Source organism: Chrysochloris asiatica, unplaced genomic scaffold (assembly GCF_000296735.1).
Source record: "Chrysochloris asiatica unplaced genomic scaffold, ChrAsi1.0 scaffold00018, whole genome shotgun sequence".
Taxonomy (NCBI): domain Eukaryota; kingdom Metazoa; phylum Chordata; class Mammalia; order Afrosoricida; family Chrysochloridae; genus Chrysochloris; species Chrysochloris asiatica.
The window spans coordinates 18,777,279-18,794,724 of record NW_006408536.1 but is presented as its reverse complement, the minus strand read 5'-3'; the positions used below and the strand labels follow the sequence as shown (position 1 = coordinate 18,794,724).

General features: G+C 44.2%; 1 protein-coding gene across 2 annotated transcripts in view; it reads left to right on the top strand.

Annotated features, from left to right (window-relative positions):
- Window positions 1-17,446, top strand: part of REPS2 (RALBP1 associated Eps domain containing 2) — a 284,312-nt gene that overhangs the window by 247,267 nt on the left and 19,599 nt on the right. For both annotated transcript variants that reach the window (XM_006835601.1, XM_006835600.1), the window contains exon 15: window positions 13,036-13,119. In XM_006835601.1, the coding sequence (XP_006835664.1) occupies window positions 13,036-13,119 (84 nt within the window). The remainder of the gene's footprint in view (window positions 1-13,035; window positions 13,120-17,446) is intronic.

Here is a 17,446-nt window from a genome sequence, read left to right as displayed (position 1 = left end):
CACACTAGTGTACTCACATCAGACCTCCCGTATCTATTTAGCAAACATACCAACCTTTGTATCCATTTGAAAATTATTGTTTGCTGTGGCTGTTGTTGTAGGATTGTATATGTTACAGAGTTTCCCATAATTACCCTTAATTCCTGTGTACAGCTCAGTGCCTTCCTTTGCCTCGGTCACGTTGTGCTGACTTTGCCCATACTGGGCATTGCCGTAAAGCACTTAGAATAGTGCCTACGCATAGTCAAGCCTCAACAACAATTAGCTGTTATAATTATTATTTTTACGGGCCCAGAGAACAGAGGCAGGGTCTAGTTGGTAAATGTAGAACAGCCTCAGGATCACTGGAAATTCATGGTCCCAGGCCCCGAAGGTGTGCTGGACTGGCTTACTAAACCACTCATAGTAGTATCCCATTCTTTCCCACTCATGCAGCCTTTCAAGGACTGGTCCTCTGCTCCCATCATGGGTCAGGAAATCATTGCATATAAGCCAAATCCAAACCATCTCTTGGTTTTGTTAATAACAGAAGTGGGAAGGGGAAAAATTGATGAGATCATCAATTCTTTCAGTCTGCCACCTCCTGACTTAAGGATTGGGATCCTGGGGTCTGTGGTTTGCAACTTTTTTTTTTGAGGACCTTTGTTTGACCAAGATGTGCTATGGCTTTCAGACTGAGCTAGCAAAATCCTGAGCCAGCAAAAACCTGTATTCAACTGGCAGCTTCAAAGGCTTACAGTGGGTGTGCCTTTAAGTCCATGTTGCTCAAGCTTAATTGGCAGAAACCAGACTACAGTCTTGCCTCAGCAGTGTATCTCAAAGGTGAAGAAGGTGGTACAGCGTCAAGAAAGCAAGGTAAAGGGAATTCTTTTTCTGTGGCTTCCTTACCTCTACTCTACGCTGCTTTGCTCAGCAAGTTCATCGGTACGGAAGCCCCCAATCAGTAAATACTCCTGGCATGGCAGTGGTCACTGGCTCTACTGACCACTGAGTCCTTGTGTCTAGATTCTTTGTGCTAGTTGAGAGCTACTTTTGTATTATGGGAATGATTTTCCTCTGGGGCACTGGTTCAGCCCAGTGCCTATATATGCTGCTAGAAATGGGGTCATGGTTTTTAAGTCTCTGGAGGTCTTGTTACATTCCGCTTGTGCCACTAGGTGGCGCTTTAAGGACATTGCAGGAAATGGGTGCTACTGGCTTTCTTTTTCTTTTTTTCAAAGTATAGAATGCAGATAGAAAAATGCACATTGAGTGTGCCACTCCGTAAAATTTCCCAAACTGAACACATTCATGTAACCAGCACCTAAATCAAGAAGCAGAATAATACTAGCACCCCAGAAGCACCCCCCCCCATCTTGTACCCCTTTCAGTCACTACTCCCTCTTCTTAGGGTTACCACTATTCTTACTTCTAACAGATCACCTTCGTTTTACCTAATTTGTACATGATGTAAATAGAATCGGGAGGTATTCGTAGTTTTGTGTCTGGCTTCTTCTGTTCAACCATTGTTTGTGTGATGCATCCTGACTGTCATGTGTAGTTGTAGATCATTGCTGTGTAATAGTCCTGTGTGTGTGTGTCTCACTATATCCTGGCATATCCATTCTACTGCTGATGGGCATTTGGATAGTTTTCAGATTTTGACTATTATCAACAGTATACTCTGAGCATGTGTGTACAGCTTTTTAAATGGACATATGTGTTTTCATTTCTCTGGAGTGGGGTTCTGGGTCATAGGGTAGGCATATGTTCGGTTTTATTAGATGCTGCTGAACAGCTTTACAAAGTGGCTGTACTGATTTATACTCTATCAACAGTATTCTAGTTCCAATTCTATATCTTCAGCAACACTGGATTTATTTTATGGCTGGTTCCTAAATCACACAAAAGTTTTTACAATTCTCCCTCTAGCCAGCCATTTCCAGTTGAGTTTTTTAGTTTTGTTTTTAAGTTTTAAAGTCACTTTCCTCTGATGGGCATGGCTAATGCAGAAAGGACTCTGTCAATTCTCAAACAGACATTTATCCCAGCCCAAATATAAGCTATCAGTAGATAGAAAAGGTGTTATTCTGACATTCCATCGTCACTACAGATACTGGATCCTGAAAGGGTCTTCAGAACTATCAGCATAAATATGGAGTGAGGTCAGGACTTTGTGACACTTTGAAAATTGTCTCTCATTTTGTTACGATTGTCAGGAATGGGGGAACCAGTTGAAAGAGTTTCTAAAGACCGCAATAACTAGATGCCTGTGAATTGTGTTGGTAATGGGGCCCTGGAGGAGAAACTCCGTTTGGTTGGACAAAGGGAGCCCTTGGGTGGTGCAAGTGGCTGGCACACTTGACTGCTTCCCAAAAGGTCGGCACTTTGAGTCCACCCAGAGTTGCCTCAGAAGAAAGGTGGGAGATGTACTTCAGAATAAAGCAACTATTTAAGACCCTGTAGAGCACAGTTCTATTCTGACACACATGGGGTCACCATGAATTCAAGTGGGTTCCATGGCAAGTGGTTTATTATGCATAGGGCATTGTTCTTCAACCTTATCTAATGGGGCACATAAATATTAAGGTGATTTATGACAGGAGTCCCTTATCTGTGAGGTTGGCCATGTTGATTCTGCAGATGCTGTTATCAAATGACTTTAGCTCATGTAATGATTTAGCTCATGGGCCTCACACTGCCATTCTATTACTAGAGATCGGAATTAGAAGAACAAAACTCTGGCTATGGTCAAAATACTCATTATGTAGACCACAGTAAAGGAGTCCTTCACAACAACAACAAAGGGAGTCCTGGTGTGGCACTGTGGGTTAATGCATCAGACTGCAAAGTCGTTTGAACTGCAAGGTTGGCGGTTTAAGCTCACCAGCTGCTCCTTGGAAACCCTATACAGAGTCACTGTGGGTCGGAATCGACTCAGTGGCACTTAACAACAACAACAACAAAGCATCCATACTCCTTTAGTTGGAATAGTTTGTTTCATGGATACTATCCAAAATTCACTGGCGTCCAGGGATACCCAAGGGATTATGCTATGTGTGACTGCTTTAGTTGGGGACTAGTTCCCCACAGTAGTCACTGATTATCTGTTGTTGTTGTTGTTAGGTGCCATTGAGTCCGTACCGACCCATAGCGACCTTATGCACAGCAGAACGAAACACTGCCCGATCCTAGGCCAACCTCACTACTGTTGCCACGCTTGAGTCCATCGGCCCTGAGCTACTCTGTCCGTGTTTTCCTAGGTGTCTCCAATGTTGTGTGGGCCTAAAATAGGGGCCACCAGAGCATCAGGTACTGGAGGTGTTTGGTACAAACTACCTAAGAGGTCTGTGCTGGGGCAGCCAGGAAATCTGCTAATCTTAAGTGGCTTTTGTATTTGTCATTTCTACCCACTGGTCTTGGTAGAAGTAAAAGTCAATGGCACAAGTTTTGGGTCATGGACAGTCCGAGTATGTTGTTGTTGTTGTGAAGTGCTGTCGAGTTGGTTCCAACTCAGAGTGACCCTAATTAGGGTTTCTGAGGCCATAAATCGTGGTAGGAGCAAAAAGCTTCATCTTTCTCCCAAGGAGCGGCCGATGGGCTCAAACAGCCGACTTTCGAGCCACCGCGCACTACACCAGCATTGTCTCATGTTAGATTTTCATTTGTTTGGCAAGGGGAAAAAAAGTCCTCAATGTTGAATTATTGCTGCTTGCAGTAGCAGAAACTATGCCTTTTAATATTAATCATTACGATTGTTGTTGTTGTTAATGCCTTCGAGTAGGTTCTGACTCACAGCCACCCTGTGTAGGGTTTCCAAGAAGTGGCTGGTGAGTTTGAACCACCGACCTTGCAGTTCAAACCAACCTTATGGTCCAGTGCTTATCTAGACCGTGTCCTTCATTTAGTCTTCATACTCTATGAATTAGGTGGATTATCCCCATTACGCCAGTGACGAAATTGTGCCTTAGAGAGGTTTTAAGCAAGTTGAAAGTCTGAACTTGACTTTGAAGTCTGTAATGTGGAACCGCTTTACTCCCTGACTTCTGTTACTAATGGAGAGAATTGCTTGAGCTCTTAGCCGACAACAGCACTGGACTCGTTACTGGCTTATTCCGCACATTGGTTAGAGGACCTGCCCTTTGCTGACATCCAGCTCAGGCACTGAGGAAATGAAAATGAAGCAAGACCCAGCTCCTGCCCTGCAGGTGCTCATAGTCCAGCCCACTGCCTCCCCAGGTGTCTTGGGTCAGGAGTTAGGGTAACCTGTCTTACCAAGAAGTCAGTCCTTTGGACCCTCTTGGCGGCTGCCTGGACTCACACACCCTGAAGCTGGTTGTGGAGTGATGGGTGTACTGTGGCCAGTGTGCCGCTGGCCCTTACTTAGCTCTGAATCTCCTTGGCTTGGATTTGACTGTATGGTTTTCTGCTTATTAGCAAAGATGTCGGTCAGGTGAAAGTTGTTGCTAAGTGTCATCAAGTTAGTTCCTAACTCATAGTGACCTATATAGGGTTCGTGAGGAGCAGCTGGTGGTTTTAACCACTGCCCTTGCAGTTAGCAGTCCAGTGTTTATCCTACAGCGCCACACCAGGACTCTTAGGTAGCAAGTACACTATTGAATGCCCATCAGGTACTAGAGGTGCGCTAGAGTCTGCAGCAGCAATAGCTGAACATCTGCATAGAATTCAGCCTCTGCCTTATAACTGCCAACCTTTCACCTGGGTATGATAGACAAAGCTTGAGTGTCTTTCTCTAAGCTGTCAGTAGCATGAATGTAACAAAGATTTTAAATATCACTAGTTAACTACACTGTGGCAACGTTTTGTAGTTAGACTTCATGTTTTAAAGTGAGATTTGTCAATTTGACTTGTAAACAAAACCTTACTGTGGTGAGAGAGAATTGTTTAATATGACTCTTCAAGCAATAAGCTTTATGATTCCTATAAAGGGACTATGCAAATAAGGTGCTTGTGGCTAACCAAGGGGATTGGACAGTTTGATGCTAATGCAAATAAGGTGTATGGAACCTGTGATGGTTAAGGTTTTTTGTCTACTTGGCTGGGCCATGATTTTCAGTGGTTTGGCAAATGTGCAGTGATGTAATTTTTCAGTTGAATAATGATATAATTATCCTCCATTTTGTCACCTGACATAATTATCCTCATTTTGTGAGGTATTATAAATCCTGGCCCTTATAAGAAAACAAAAATCCTCACCACTGCACCAATCAACAACATTCTTATCAATGGAGAAAAGATTGAAGTTGTCAAGGACTTCATTCTTCTTGGATCAACTATCAACACTCGTGGAAGCAGCAGTCAAGAGATCAGATGACGTATTGCATTGGGGAAATCTGCTGCACAGGAACTTTTTAAAGTATTGAAGAGCAGAGATGTCAACTTGAGGACTAAGGTGCGCCTGATCCAAGCCATGGTATTTTCAATAACCTCATATGGATGTGAAAGCTGGACAGTGAATAAGGAAGATCGTGAATAAGGAAGATCATAGAAGAATTGATGCCTTTGAGTTGTGGTGTTGGAGGAGAATACTGAAAGTATTCTCCAAAAGAACCAATAGAACCAATAGATCTGTTTTGGAAGAAGTGCAGCCAGAGTGCTCCTTGGAGGCCAAGATGGCTAAGCTTCGTCTCTCCTACTTTGGACATATTGTCCAGAGGGAACAGTCTCTGGAGAAGGATGTCATGCTGGGTAGGGTGGAGGGTCAGAGAAAAAGAGGAAGACCCCTAATGAGATGGATTGGCCAGGTGGCATCATTGATGGACTCAAGTGTGGCAGCAGTAGTGAGGTTGGCCCAGGATCAGACATTGTTTCTTTCAGCTGTGCATGGATGGGGTTGCTATGAGTTGGTTCCGACTCGATGGCACCTGACAACAACAACAACAACATGCCTGTCCTCATGGTGCTATCTAGGAGTGAGTTGTCTGTTACGTTGATAACGCAGAGTTTGGTTAGGAAGTATCTTGAATCACCACTTTACTAAAGGGTGTGACGCAGGACAACACCCTTACCACCCTTATTCAAGTCATAATCTTGTACTACCTTGCTCAAGTAAGGGCTGTTTCCTTGAAGGTATGGTCTGTATCCAGGATAAGTGCTTGGGCAAAGCTCTCTCTTCTTGCTCTGGATCCTGCATCCAACTCCTCATCATCTGACCTACGGTTCTTAGCACTTGAGCCATCAGCTTATTGGCTGACCTGACCAGCTTCCACAGACTTTTGCACCTGAAGCCTGCCATCTGACCTGCCAATTTGGGTTCATTGGCCCCTGCAACCACATGAGTTAGGAGACGACGCCAGCCTGATGCCTGACCCATGGATTTGAGACTTTCTAGTCTCCACAACCTGTGAACCATCTCCTTGATGGTTTGTGAATTCTGTGAGACATTGCAGTGAATGGCAGAACCCAAATATGGAAAGGAGCATACTGGGGGTGGGGCGTCAAGGGGAATTGATGTTAGAGATGATCCACCTCTGGGACATCTTTAACCTCTGCCTCATAGGGACTAGCTTTGTGCTGATCCTTTTAAAAGAAATTATTGAAGTACTTACTGCTGAACATTTTCCCCAGCTTTACATATTTATTCAGTCTTGAAGCCAGGTGGCATACAACCCCCATTCCTTCCATGACAAATAGAGGTGAAAACACTAAAGCGACCTAGAGGAGTGGTTTTCTCATCTCTGAAATGAAGGCTTTGGACCCTCAATGATCCCCAGTTGGTTTGGTCTGGCTACATTAAGGTCACCCAGGGAGCTTGTTAAACTACAAATTTCTAATGCTCCCGCCCCAAGCGATTCTAACTATGGAAGGCTGGGGTGGTACATATAATTTATCAAAATTCCCCAGAGACGTCTGCTGTGTGGCCGTATTTGGGGGACCAGTGGGTCAGTGGGTCTAGAGCAAACAGAATTTGAGTTGGGGAGAAATTCCTGGGCTGTTTGAAGGTTCCAAGAATACTTGCATGCCTGGAACGGGTTCCATGTGGGTAAACAAGCCCAGTTAGGATGGAGAGGTGAATGGGAGCCAGATGATGATGGCCTTTCTTGCACTGGCTGAGGGATTCCATTGTGTACTCTAGGCCTTAGGGACCCATCAAAGGGCTTGGAGAGAAAGAGCATTTTGATGAAATGGTACTTTACAAGATTAGTTGCTCAGTGGTGAGCAGCGTGGATTGGCCTGGAAAGGAAACTGAATCCTGGGAAAAGCCCCAGGGATGTGTCTGCAGTGGCCCGGGCAGGGGTTGTGGTGAGCACCTGGACTACATAGTCCTGCTGTCCTGGGACTGGAACCTGAGACCTGTTGTTTTAAAACTCCATAATTTATCAGTACTGCTCTCATGTGTTTTAACTATTATAATGGGTGCTTTTTAGTATGCTTGGGTCCAGGAGGTTTTAAAGGAGCCCAGTAAATAAAATCATGCAGAGAAGGAGCTGGCAGTGGCAACAACAGTTGTTGCTGCGGGGGAAGGAGAGAGGAAGGGAGGGGAGCCCTTTTTGCCATGCAGCAAGCCCATTCACAGCCTACTGTTATTTTCTTGGCCGAAGCAAGGAAGGGGTTGCAGTAGAGTCCTTTGAAGTTGGGCCTGCCAACCACTGTGGAGAATGTGACTCTTGAAGGATCAGGTGTGGAGCATGGCATTTGGCCTTCAAGGGAAAAGCAGTGGTTTTCCTCGCTTCCACTAAGACACAGCATGTACGTCAGTGTTTCCAGAAATTGCCCAGAGATCATTGGTACTGCTCCATGCTAATGGGAATGCCATGAGACTAAGGGATTGCAATGCAATAAATCTGGGAACTGCTGGGTTAAGCAAAGGCAAGCGGATTCCTTTACCCCACAGAAGTGTAGTGCCTTGAAGCGTGCTCTGTACTCTAGGAATCGCTGAGAGAGAGAAACTATGCAGGGTTTCCTAAACTCACCTGGAGAATGATTCCCAAACCCCCTGCTCTGGTAGCGTAGTGGTTACGAATCGGGCTGCAAACCTTAAGGTCAGCAGTTCGAAACTACCAGCCACTTTGTGGGAGAAAGATGAGACTTTCTGCTCCTGTCAAGATCTATAGCTTTGGAAACCCTGTACAGGGTTGCTATGGGTCGGAATCGACTCGGCGGCACTTAACAACAACAACAGGCTTGGGGATGGTACACTGTGACCCACAGACCAAATGCATCCCACCACCTGTTTTTATAAATAAAGTTTTATTAGAATGTCCAGTCATTGGGTTGCCTGTGGCTGCTTTCACAGGATGGTGGAGTGGCGTGATTGCAGTCAAGACTGCAGGGTCCACAGAGCATACAGTAGTTACTCTTTGGCTCGTGACAAAGATGGCTAATCCCTGCTCTAGAAAAGTCACTAGAGTGTGACTTCAGTTTGGGAGATGGTACTATCAGGCAATCTAGATGGTTTGTTTGAGCAGTGCTTTACAATGAATCTGCTTGATTTTATTTCACTTCTACACTGTCTTTTGAATTTCCTCTTACTTTAAGATCTTTTTACCCTCTCAGCTTTACCCAGTGTCCTAGATTGAAAGCTGAGTTCCAGGTGTCTTTGTTCTGTTCTTTCACCTTACTATACTCCATCAGTCACCAAGATTGTATCGAGTCTCCAGGCTAAATAGTTCTCAGATCTGACTATCCCCATTCCTACCAGCCTGGTTTAAATGACCATCACTTCTTGTTTACTTCTTCAGCCTTCTAACTGGGGTCTTGTCTCTACCTTATGGGTTGCTTCCAACCCATTTCACTCACTGGACCCAGAATAATCTTTCTAAAACCCAGATCCTAATGACTCGGGTCATATTTCTACTTAAAATCTTCCAGTGACCCCTGTGGCTCTCAGGATAAAGCTCCAAATTCCTCAGCAAGGCTGTATCAGTTAAGGTTGTTGTTGTTATGTGCTATCAAGTCAGTTTTGACTCATAACGACCCTGTATAGGGTTTCCTGGTGTGGCGCTGTGGGTTAATGTGCCAGACTGCAAAGCTGTTTTGAACTACAAGGTTGGTGGTTCAAGCTCCTATACAGGGGCACTTTGGGTCAGAACCTACTCGGTAGCGCTTAACAACACCAAATAAGGTTTTCAAGGAGCCGCTGGTGAGTCTGAACTGCTAACCTTGTTGGGAGTCTTCCTCTTTCTTACAGACCCTCCACCTCACCAAGCATGATGTCCTTCCTTCTCCAGCAAGTGCTCCCTCCTAATAACATGTCTGTAATTTGAGAGACCAAGTCTCGCCATCCTGGCTACTGAGGAGCATTCTGGCTGTATTTCTTCTGGTAGTCCGTGATATTTTTAATATTCTTCTCCATCACTGTAACTTGAATACATGAATTCTATGGTCTTTATCTGCTATAAAGAGGTCTTATGCATCAGATTTGCCAAATAAATTGCATCTTTTGATTTCGTGGGTGCTCCTTCCATGAGTTTTGATTGAATCCAAGCAAAATGAAGTGCCTGACAACTTCAGTCTTTTCTCTGTTTATCAAGATGTTATTTATTGGTCCAGTGGTGAGGATCTTTGTTTTTTTTTACATTGAGGTGCAGCCCATGCTGAAGGCTTTGATCTTCATCAGTAAACGTTTTAAGTTCTCTTCGTTTTTAGCAAGCAAGATTGTATCAACTGCATATTGCAGGTTGCTGATGAGTCTTCCTCCAAACCTGATGCCATGATCTTCTTCTTATAATCCAGCTTCTCAGATTAATTGCTCAGCATACAGATTGAACAAGGATGGTGTAAGAATACAGTCCAGGTGTACACCTTTCCTCATTTTAAATCATTCAGTATCCCCTTGTTCTGTTTGCATGACTGCCTCCTTCTATACGCACCCCCTTTCTTGAATATTATGAAGAAAAAGTGAGGCAAAATTGGTGACTTTGAAAATTCTGTTTGAAGAAATAGCAAATGAACCTCCCCAATTTGTTCTCCTTTCCAGCTGCTCATACTGTTTTTCATGAAAGAAGGTGAAGTAGTTTATTGCACAGAGGGACTTTTGTGTGTCTAAATCTCTTTATGAGCCACCCCCCCCCCCAAAAGCTGGTTTTCCTTTCCCATCTCTTTTCCTGGGATGTTTTCTGCCTCTAACAAGTTTTGCCTAATTCTAGCACCTTCATGAAATTCGGGCCACTAAGCTTTCAGTGAATGGATCCATCCATTTGGAATAAGTCATGGACCTGTGCAAAGCGATAGACAGCCTTGAGTATCTCCCTGCGGAGATTGATGGTTAGGTTCAAGCTGCTGTAATACTGTGGAGTTGCTAACAACTGTTGATCTAGAAAGCCCAGTAGTTTCAGGAAGGTAAATTTGTAAATGGCAAAACATTTTCAGAGGCATCTCACATGTCTCCTCAACCTCCCCAAGCACTGTTAGTGTTTGTAGAGAGGCTCCGAAGGAAACAAAGAAGCAATCACAAAGACACTGTGTTCAGAATCCTCATTCACGTTGCAAAGAGGGCCAGTTTTATTGTTAAGTGCCATCCAGTCAGTTCTGACTCATAGCAGTCCTATATAGGGTTTCTGAGGAGTAACTGGTGGGTTTGAACCACTGACCTTGCAGTTAGCAGTCCAGTGCTTACCCTATAGCACCATGCCAGGACTTCCCATGAGAAAGAGACTTTATTTACTTGCCCCTAAAATGGGAGCTTTAGAGCCGATGCTGCTCTTTGTCAGCCTGATGGTGGAGAAGAACCAACCAAAATGCCCTGTGACTGAGCCTGTCACTCCTCTCTCTGCTGGCTGGTGGGATGTCTTGACACACACCTGGGGTCCCTGCAGTGGGCTATACGCAAAGACTTGGGACCAGAACATGTTTCCTAGGGATAAATTCAGGAGTGGAAGGTCAGAAGAGACTCCAGAGCCAAATTGTAGCCTTCAACACCATTCGCTGGAAGCTCTTGTATGCAGGAGGCTCTTGGGCCCTCACTCTGCCATTAATAAAGCTGACGCGTGCCTTTCTATTTGACCCAGGGATCTTGGAGTGCTTGTATTTCCCGGCCTTCTAGTAATGCCTGGCCCCTGAACAGCTTCACTTGGGTGTCTGACAGGCACTTCCAACTCAGCAGGTCTAAAAGTGCACTCCTGAAACCCCCTTCTCCTGGGCTTCCTGTCAGGGGGACTAACCTCAACATTCGTTTGGTATCCCAAGAAGAAACTGGGGGTTGTTTGAGCACGGGATTTCCTTCCTGAGCTAGTACAGGAGTCTCCTCTCTTCCCTTGTCCTGCATTCATCCCTCGCTGCTCTATCCTGCTTGTCCTTTCTGCCTCAGAGGAAGCATCACCTTCGGCAATGCACCCCTGTGGCCCCCAGACTTCCCCACCACAGCCATTTTCCCATGGAAATGGGACTACATGTTCATTCTCTTTGTCTCCCACTGGACTCAAAATAACTGTACACAAGGTCTGTGTCTTGAATATCAGGACATGCCTAAATATGTTCAATAAATATTTCTGTAAGGAATTACCCTCACGCCTGGGAGTTCCTGAGGCAGTATAGCCCAGTCTAGGTACACCTGATGGTGTACAAAGGGTCTCCAAAAAGTTTGTGGAAAAATGGAATTAAAAAATAATGGGATTTTTCCATGGACTTTTGAAATCCCTTCATCTAGCTTGGTGGTTACAAGCCCAGCTCTGAGAGCACCTGAGGATGGCTAGGAAGTTTTGCATCTTGAGGCCTAGGTTCAAACCCTGCTATTTGTGTGATCTTGGGTGAGTTACTTAATGCCTTGATCCTCAACTTCTTCTCTAACAAGGTGGGAATGAGATAGTCCATGCAACACACTGAGAGCATCATGTGTTTAGTGCTTCATTACACCTATAATATAATTAACAGTATAATTAGTATCCTTAATGGAAAAAAGAAAGCTATAAGAAATCCTTGACAGTAGAAACCAGGCATGTTGTTTGCCTGCATTATGAGTTTGGAAGAGGTGGAGACTTAGATATGAACCCAGGTATCAAGCTAGAGCAGTTAAGACATATGTGCAGATGAGTTTGCCCCAGGAAAGAATGAACAGAGAAGGGAAATGGGGAATGGAAGCTAGAGCCTTGAGAAATGCTCCATTTGAGCATAAGACAAGTCAAAAGCAGAAAGGGAATTGGAGGATAGGATTTCAACTAGGGGGCAATCCAAGAGATGGTGACTAGTCTGATGCTAGAAACAGGAGTTCCGTATAGATGGTCAAAGGCACCAGGCGAGCCAGAGGGTCCGTGAGGAAAAGACTAGAAAGAGGCAGCTAGAATCTGCTAAATGGGGTAGCATTAGCTCTCTTGGGAGCATGCCTTTGCAGTAGAGTTGGAGGAAGAAGCCACATTGCAAGAGGTTGGGGAGCGCTGGGTTAGGGATGGAGTAAACGCTCTAGGGCAGTGTCTGTGATGGAGATTGGGGTTTGGGAAGAGGAAATAGGCAGTGTCATGTGGCAGTCATGGTTTGTTTCTCAGCAGAACAACAGTCTGCAGTACTGACCAACAGTCTGCAGCAACTGAAGGGAGGGAGTTCAGGAGTTCTGGGCTGTCCTTGTCACCCAGTCCCATGTGCTCTGTCTTCAGGCCAATTCTCTCTGATCCCTGCACATTCAGTCACTGATCCCATAACACTCAGTGACCACATACACTCCTGCTATCAAACTCTCACTTTTTTTTTTGAAAAGAGCTGTACGAGGGGGTTTCAAAACATTCATGGAAAAATTCTATCCTTTCATTCTGTTTCCCACATATTTTTGGAAGCCCCCCTCGAATTTATTAGAGGGTTTATTATGAATTGAGCATTCTTAAATTGGGTTGTTTTTATTGGGATGGTGGGTTTTGTTAGAGCTCAGAGTGAGATCTTCAGTTGTCTTTCCTTAGTGTGAAATGTGGGTCCTTTAGGAATTGGTGTGTCCTGTGATTAAAGTTCACTTAACTCTGGGAGGAGCCTTGGGACGGAGTAGCCATGCCTGCCAGAGGTCTTTCTGAGGTTCGGCAACCTGGCCGTGCTTGACCTGCATGAATTTTCCCACAGTGTTTTGATTGTTGCCTTTTCATGCATTTTCATCCTCCCTCTGGTTTGTTGTTCCAGTCTGAACAACCGGCCGAGGCTGAGGTGCCCCCACAGTCAAGCAGAGCCCCTTCGCAAGCTTCGGAGAGTAGCCCCACCAAGAAGGTAAGGCAGCAGGATGCTCTGAGGAGCTTCCTGAGTCCCACGCTGGGCTGCTGGCCTCCATGAACCAATCTGTGATTGTGCATTCAGAATGCCCTGAAATGAATGTGAACAGTCCAGATTGCCTAGAGTTTGGATCCTATATTAAGGTGAGATCCGGAAGATTCCTGGACTTAATGCTCTGATGTCACTGACAGTTTGTGTGCTGCTCCTTGCTCTCCCAGCTAACCGTGGCGCTTGCTTTCTGCAGGACCAGGAGGGATTGGGAGAAGGGGCAAATATCTAGTGCAGAACCCGACACACTCTCACTAAGTCCTTATGAGTCTCCTTTCTGGTCTTTGGACCAGTGTCTCTTCTTGTAGCCCTGTGCCTTCCGCTCTGTCCACATGTTTCGGAACCCCTGTTATTTAATCAGGAAGCTCCACTCCTCGTGTTCTCCACGTGTCTTCGCCCCTTCTCCTCTGTCCTTCCTGAGGCTCTTCCAGGGCCTTGTCCCCTCAGAGAACAGGGTCCAAGAGGACAGTTCCCAAGGACCAATAGCCAGGCCAGCTGTCCCCATTCAGAAGGCATATGGGCTCTTCTGTTAGACTGTGTGTGGGAGTTACGGGTAGACAAATGATGAGTACATGACTAAAACCTTTATCAGCCTTAAAACTTATACAACAAAGACCCCAAAGGGAAGCAGGAGGTACCTGGGCCCTGAGTTTCCTTCAGATGTGAGATGCACATTGGGTGAGTTTTTGAGTTTTAAAAGCAAGAAGGCAGCAGAGACAGCCAGGTAGGAAAGGCTCCATTGGGGAGGGATTGAAAACCCAGAGAAGCTGTGTTCACGGAACAACACCAGAGCTCTGGATCTAGCATAAGGAACCAGGGTGTCAGTTTCCTGCATGCACAACTGGAAAAATCACGATATAAAGGAAAATACTGAGATGTAGGACTCGCTCAAGACGGGACTCCCTCTGGGGCCACCCCGCCCAGACGGAGTTCAGAGGGTGGGGCTACATCCAGACCGGCACAGGGAACTGGTGCTAAAAGCAGTGCAGTGACATTTGCAAAAGGAGGTATGGGGGAGTCTACACATTTTTTTCCTCCTCTTCCCTGTTGCGCCTTCTTTGCCATGCCCAGACACCTTCAGGTGGTGTGGACCCCACAAAAAAAGTTCAGCACTGAGCCCACAGTTTTCCCATGGCACAGAGAGAAAGAGCTTGGCAGCTGCTTATGATGTCACCCTCAGGGTCGTAGCCCTAAAATTAACTTGTGCAGGACCCTTTATTCTAGCCTATCTAGCAAGAGAAAAGCAGGCCCATCAGGCCTGACAGACAAACCATATGAACAATCTGTAAAACCCCAACATAATAGGATGCAACTATCTCAAGAATTACGCTATGCACACGTAGATACCTAACTGACATTCAGAGACAAAAATAGGAGACAATCTTTCTCCCATTAACTTCTCAATATCTATCTGTGCACCTCTACGGCTGTGACAAGAGGAGGGGCCTGAGCGAGTGGACACCCCCACCCACTGCTGGAGGCTTCTACGATGCACAAACACTGCCTGTGTAGCAAGGCTACTGGACAGTCGGCCACAGTTTTATTTTTGTTTCAAAGTGGTGGCTTTTTTCTCTGCTTTTATATTGTCTTCTTTTGGTCCTTTTGATCAAACCTTTTTCCTGGAGGTGAAAGCTTTTTCTATGTTACCCAAGAAGAGACATCAATTGAGGCCATATAGCCAAGCTACAAGCATACCCCGTAAGAGTCCACCATTGAGACAAGAGCCAATAACAGCTGCTAAGCATTACATGCGAAAAGGGAAGCCCATCTCCTGATTATATCCACCAGGAGACATCCAGTAAGCTTAAAAACACAGCAACAAACATCCATTTAAGCATTAAAAAAACCCACACAACTACTGGAAATGACAAACAAAACACACAACAAAAGATCTCAAAACATGTCCAAAACCAGAAAAGAGTAACAGACAAATGAGCTGGAGGCAGACAAAGGCTCCCCAGAAGAGGAAGAGCAGGTTTTGGATTTGTCTGAGAAGGAATTCAGAAGAATGATATGGAAACAAATTCAAATGCTCCAAAAATGGGTGGAGGAAAACAAGGAAGAAGTCAGGAAAGTACTACAAGAGCAATCAAACAAGATTGATACAGCATTGGAAACAATTCAAAACCTGCAAAAAGAGGTCCAGGTGATTAATAATAAAATATCAGCAATGGACAATACACTGAAAGGGAAAAGGAGTGGAATTGGAGAGATGGAAGCCAGAACTAGTGAGCTGGAAGACAGATCTCTCAATACTGCTAAGATAGAAGAGCAAGCAGAAAAAAGGATAAAAAATTCTGAAGAGAGTCTAAGATTCATGCTGGATAACATGAAGAGGAACAACTTAAGAATTATTGGCATTCCAGAACAGGAAGAATCAGAGAAGTCCACAGAGGAGATAGTTGAAGAGCTTCTGGAAGAAAATTTCCCTAACATCTTGAAAGATGAGAAGATAAACATTCAAGAAGCCGAACATATCCCAGGAAGGATAGACCCCAAAAGAAAGTCACCAAGACATATAATAATCCAACTCTCCAAAATCAAAGACAAGGAGAGAATCCTAAAAGTGGCCAGGGAAAAGAGAAGTGTCACTTACAAAGGCAAGTAAATCAGATTAAGCTCTGACTTCTCAGCAGAAACCAGGCAGGCAAGAAGGCAATGGGGAAACATATACAAAACCCTCAAAGAAAAAAACTGCAACCAAGAATCGTCTATCCAGCAAAACTGTCAATCAAATATGATGGTGCGATCAAAACATTCCAGGATAAACAGAATCTAAGAGATTTTGTCAAAAACAATCCAGCACTTCAAATCATCCTACAGGGGTTCTTTGGATTGGAAACCAACAAGAACAGACAACAACCAGAGATTGACAGGTGTGGCAACACCACCTGAAACTCAGACGACAGAAATCAGAGTCCAGAACAGAACAAAACTGAAACAACAAATTCAAAGGAGCTGGGAGGTCAACCAAAAATCAAAATAATACCAATGTGAAAGAAGGTATAAATGTAGGAACAGAGATCCAGATAGTGAGGATGTCAGGTAGATTACAGGATACAATTGTTGTTAGGTGCCATTGAGTCTGTACCGACTCATAGTGACCTTATGCACAGCAGAACAAAACACTGTCCGATCCTGGGCCAACCTCACTACTGTTGCCATGCTTGAGTCCATCGATGCTGCCACTTGGCCAATCCGTCTTCCTCTTTTTCTCAATAAACAAGCAGGAGTGGCAATTCTAATCTCTGATAAAATAAACTTTTAAGGCAAAAACCAGCATAAGAGATAAAGAAGGACACTATCTCATATCAAAGGATCAATTGAGCAAGACGACATAAACATAATAAATATCTACGCTCCCAGTGAAAAAGCACCAAGATATATGAAGCAAACCTTACTAGAATTGAAGAAAGAAATAGATAAAGCTACAATTATAGTGGGAGATTTTAATACGCCACTTTTGAAGAGGGACAGAATAACCAGAAAGAAACTTGGCAAAGTTAGAGGAACTAAACAGCACAATCAACCAACTTGACCTCATAGACATGTACAGAACATTCAACCTTACAACAGCACAATATACTTTATATTCCAGTGCACATGGAACATTCTCCCGATTTGACCAAGTGTTAAGTCTCACAAAGGAAGCTTCCATAAATTTACAAACATCAGAATACTACAGAGCATCTTTGCAGACCACAGTGCTATAAAACTAAAACTAGAAATCACCAACAAGAAGATTAAGGAAATTTAGTTGAATACATGGAAACTGCACAGCACTGTGCTGAAAAGTGGCTGGGTCAAAGAAGAAATTAAACGTGAATTCATAAAGTTCCTAGAAACAAACGAGAATGAAAACACAACATACCAAAATCTTTGGGACAGGGTGAAAGCGGTGCTGAGAGGACAATTCATTGTGATAAATGAGCACATCCAAAAAGAAAGAACCAAAGTTAACACAGCATCTCCAACAATTAGAAACTGACCAACAGAAGGAACCTACAGTTACCAAAAGAAAAGAAATAATAAAGATAAGAGCAGAAATAAATGAGGTGGAAAATAGAAAAACTATAGAAGGAATCAACAGGACAAGAAGCTCATTCTTTGAAAGGATTAATAAAATTGACAAACCATTGGCAAACCTAACAAAAGAAAAGAGGAAGAAGACACAAATAACTCACATTAGAAACTACATGGGTGATGTCACAACAGAACCAAACGAAATCAAAATATTAAAAACAGAATACTATGAAGTGTTGTACTCCAACAAATT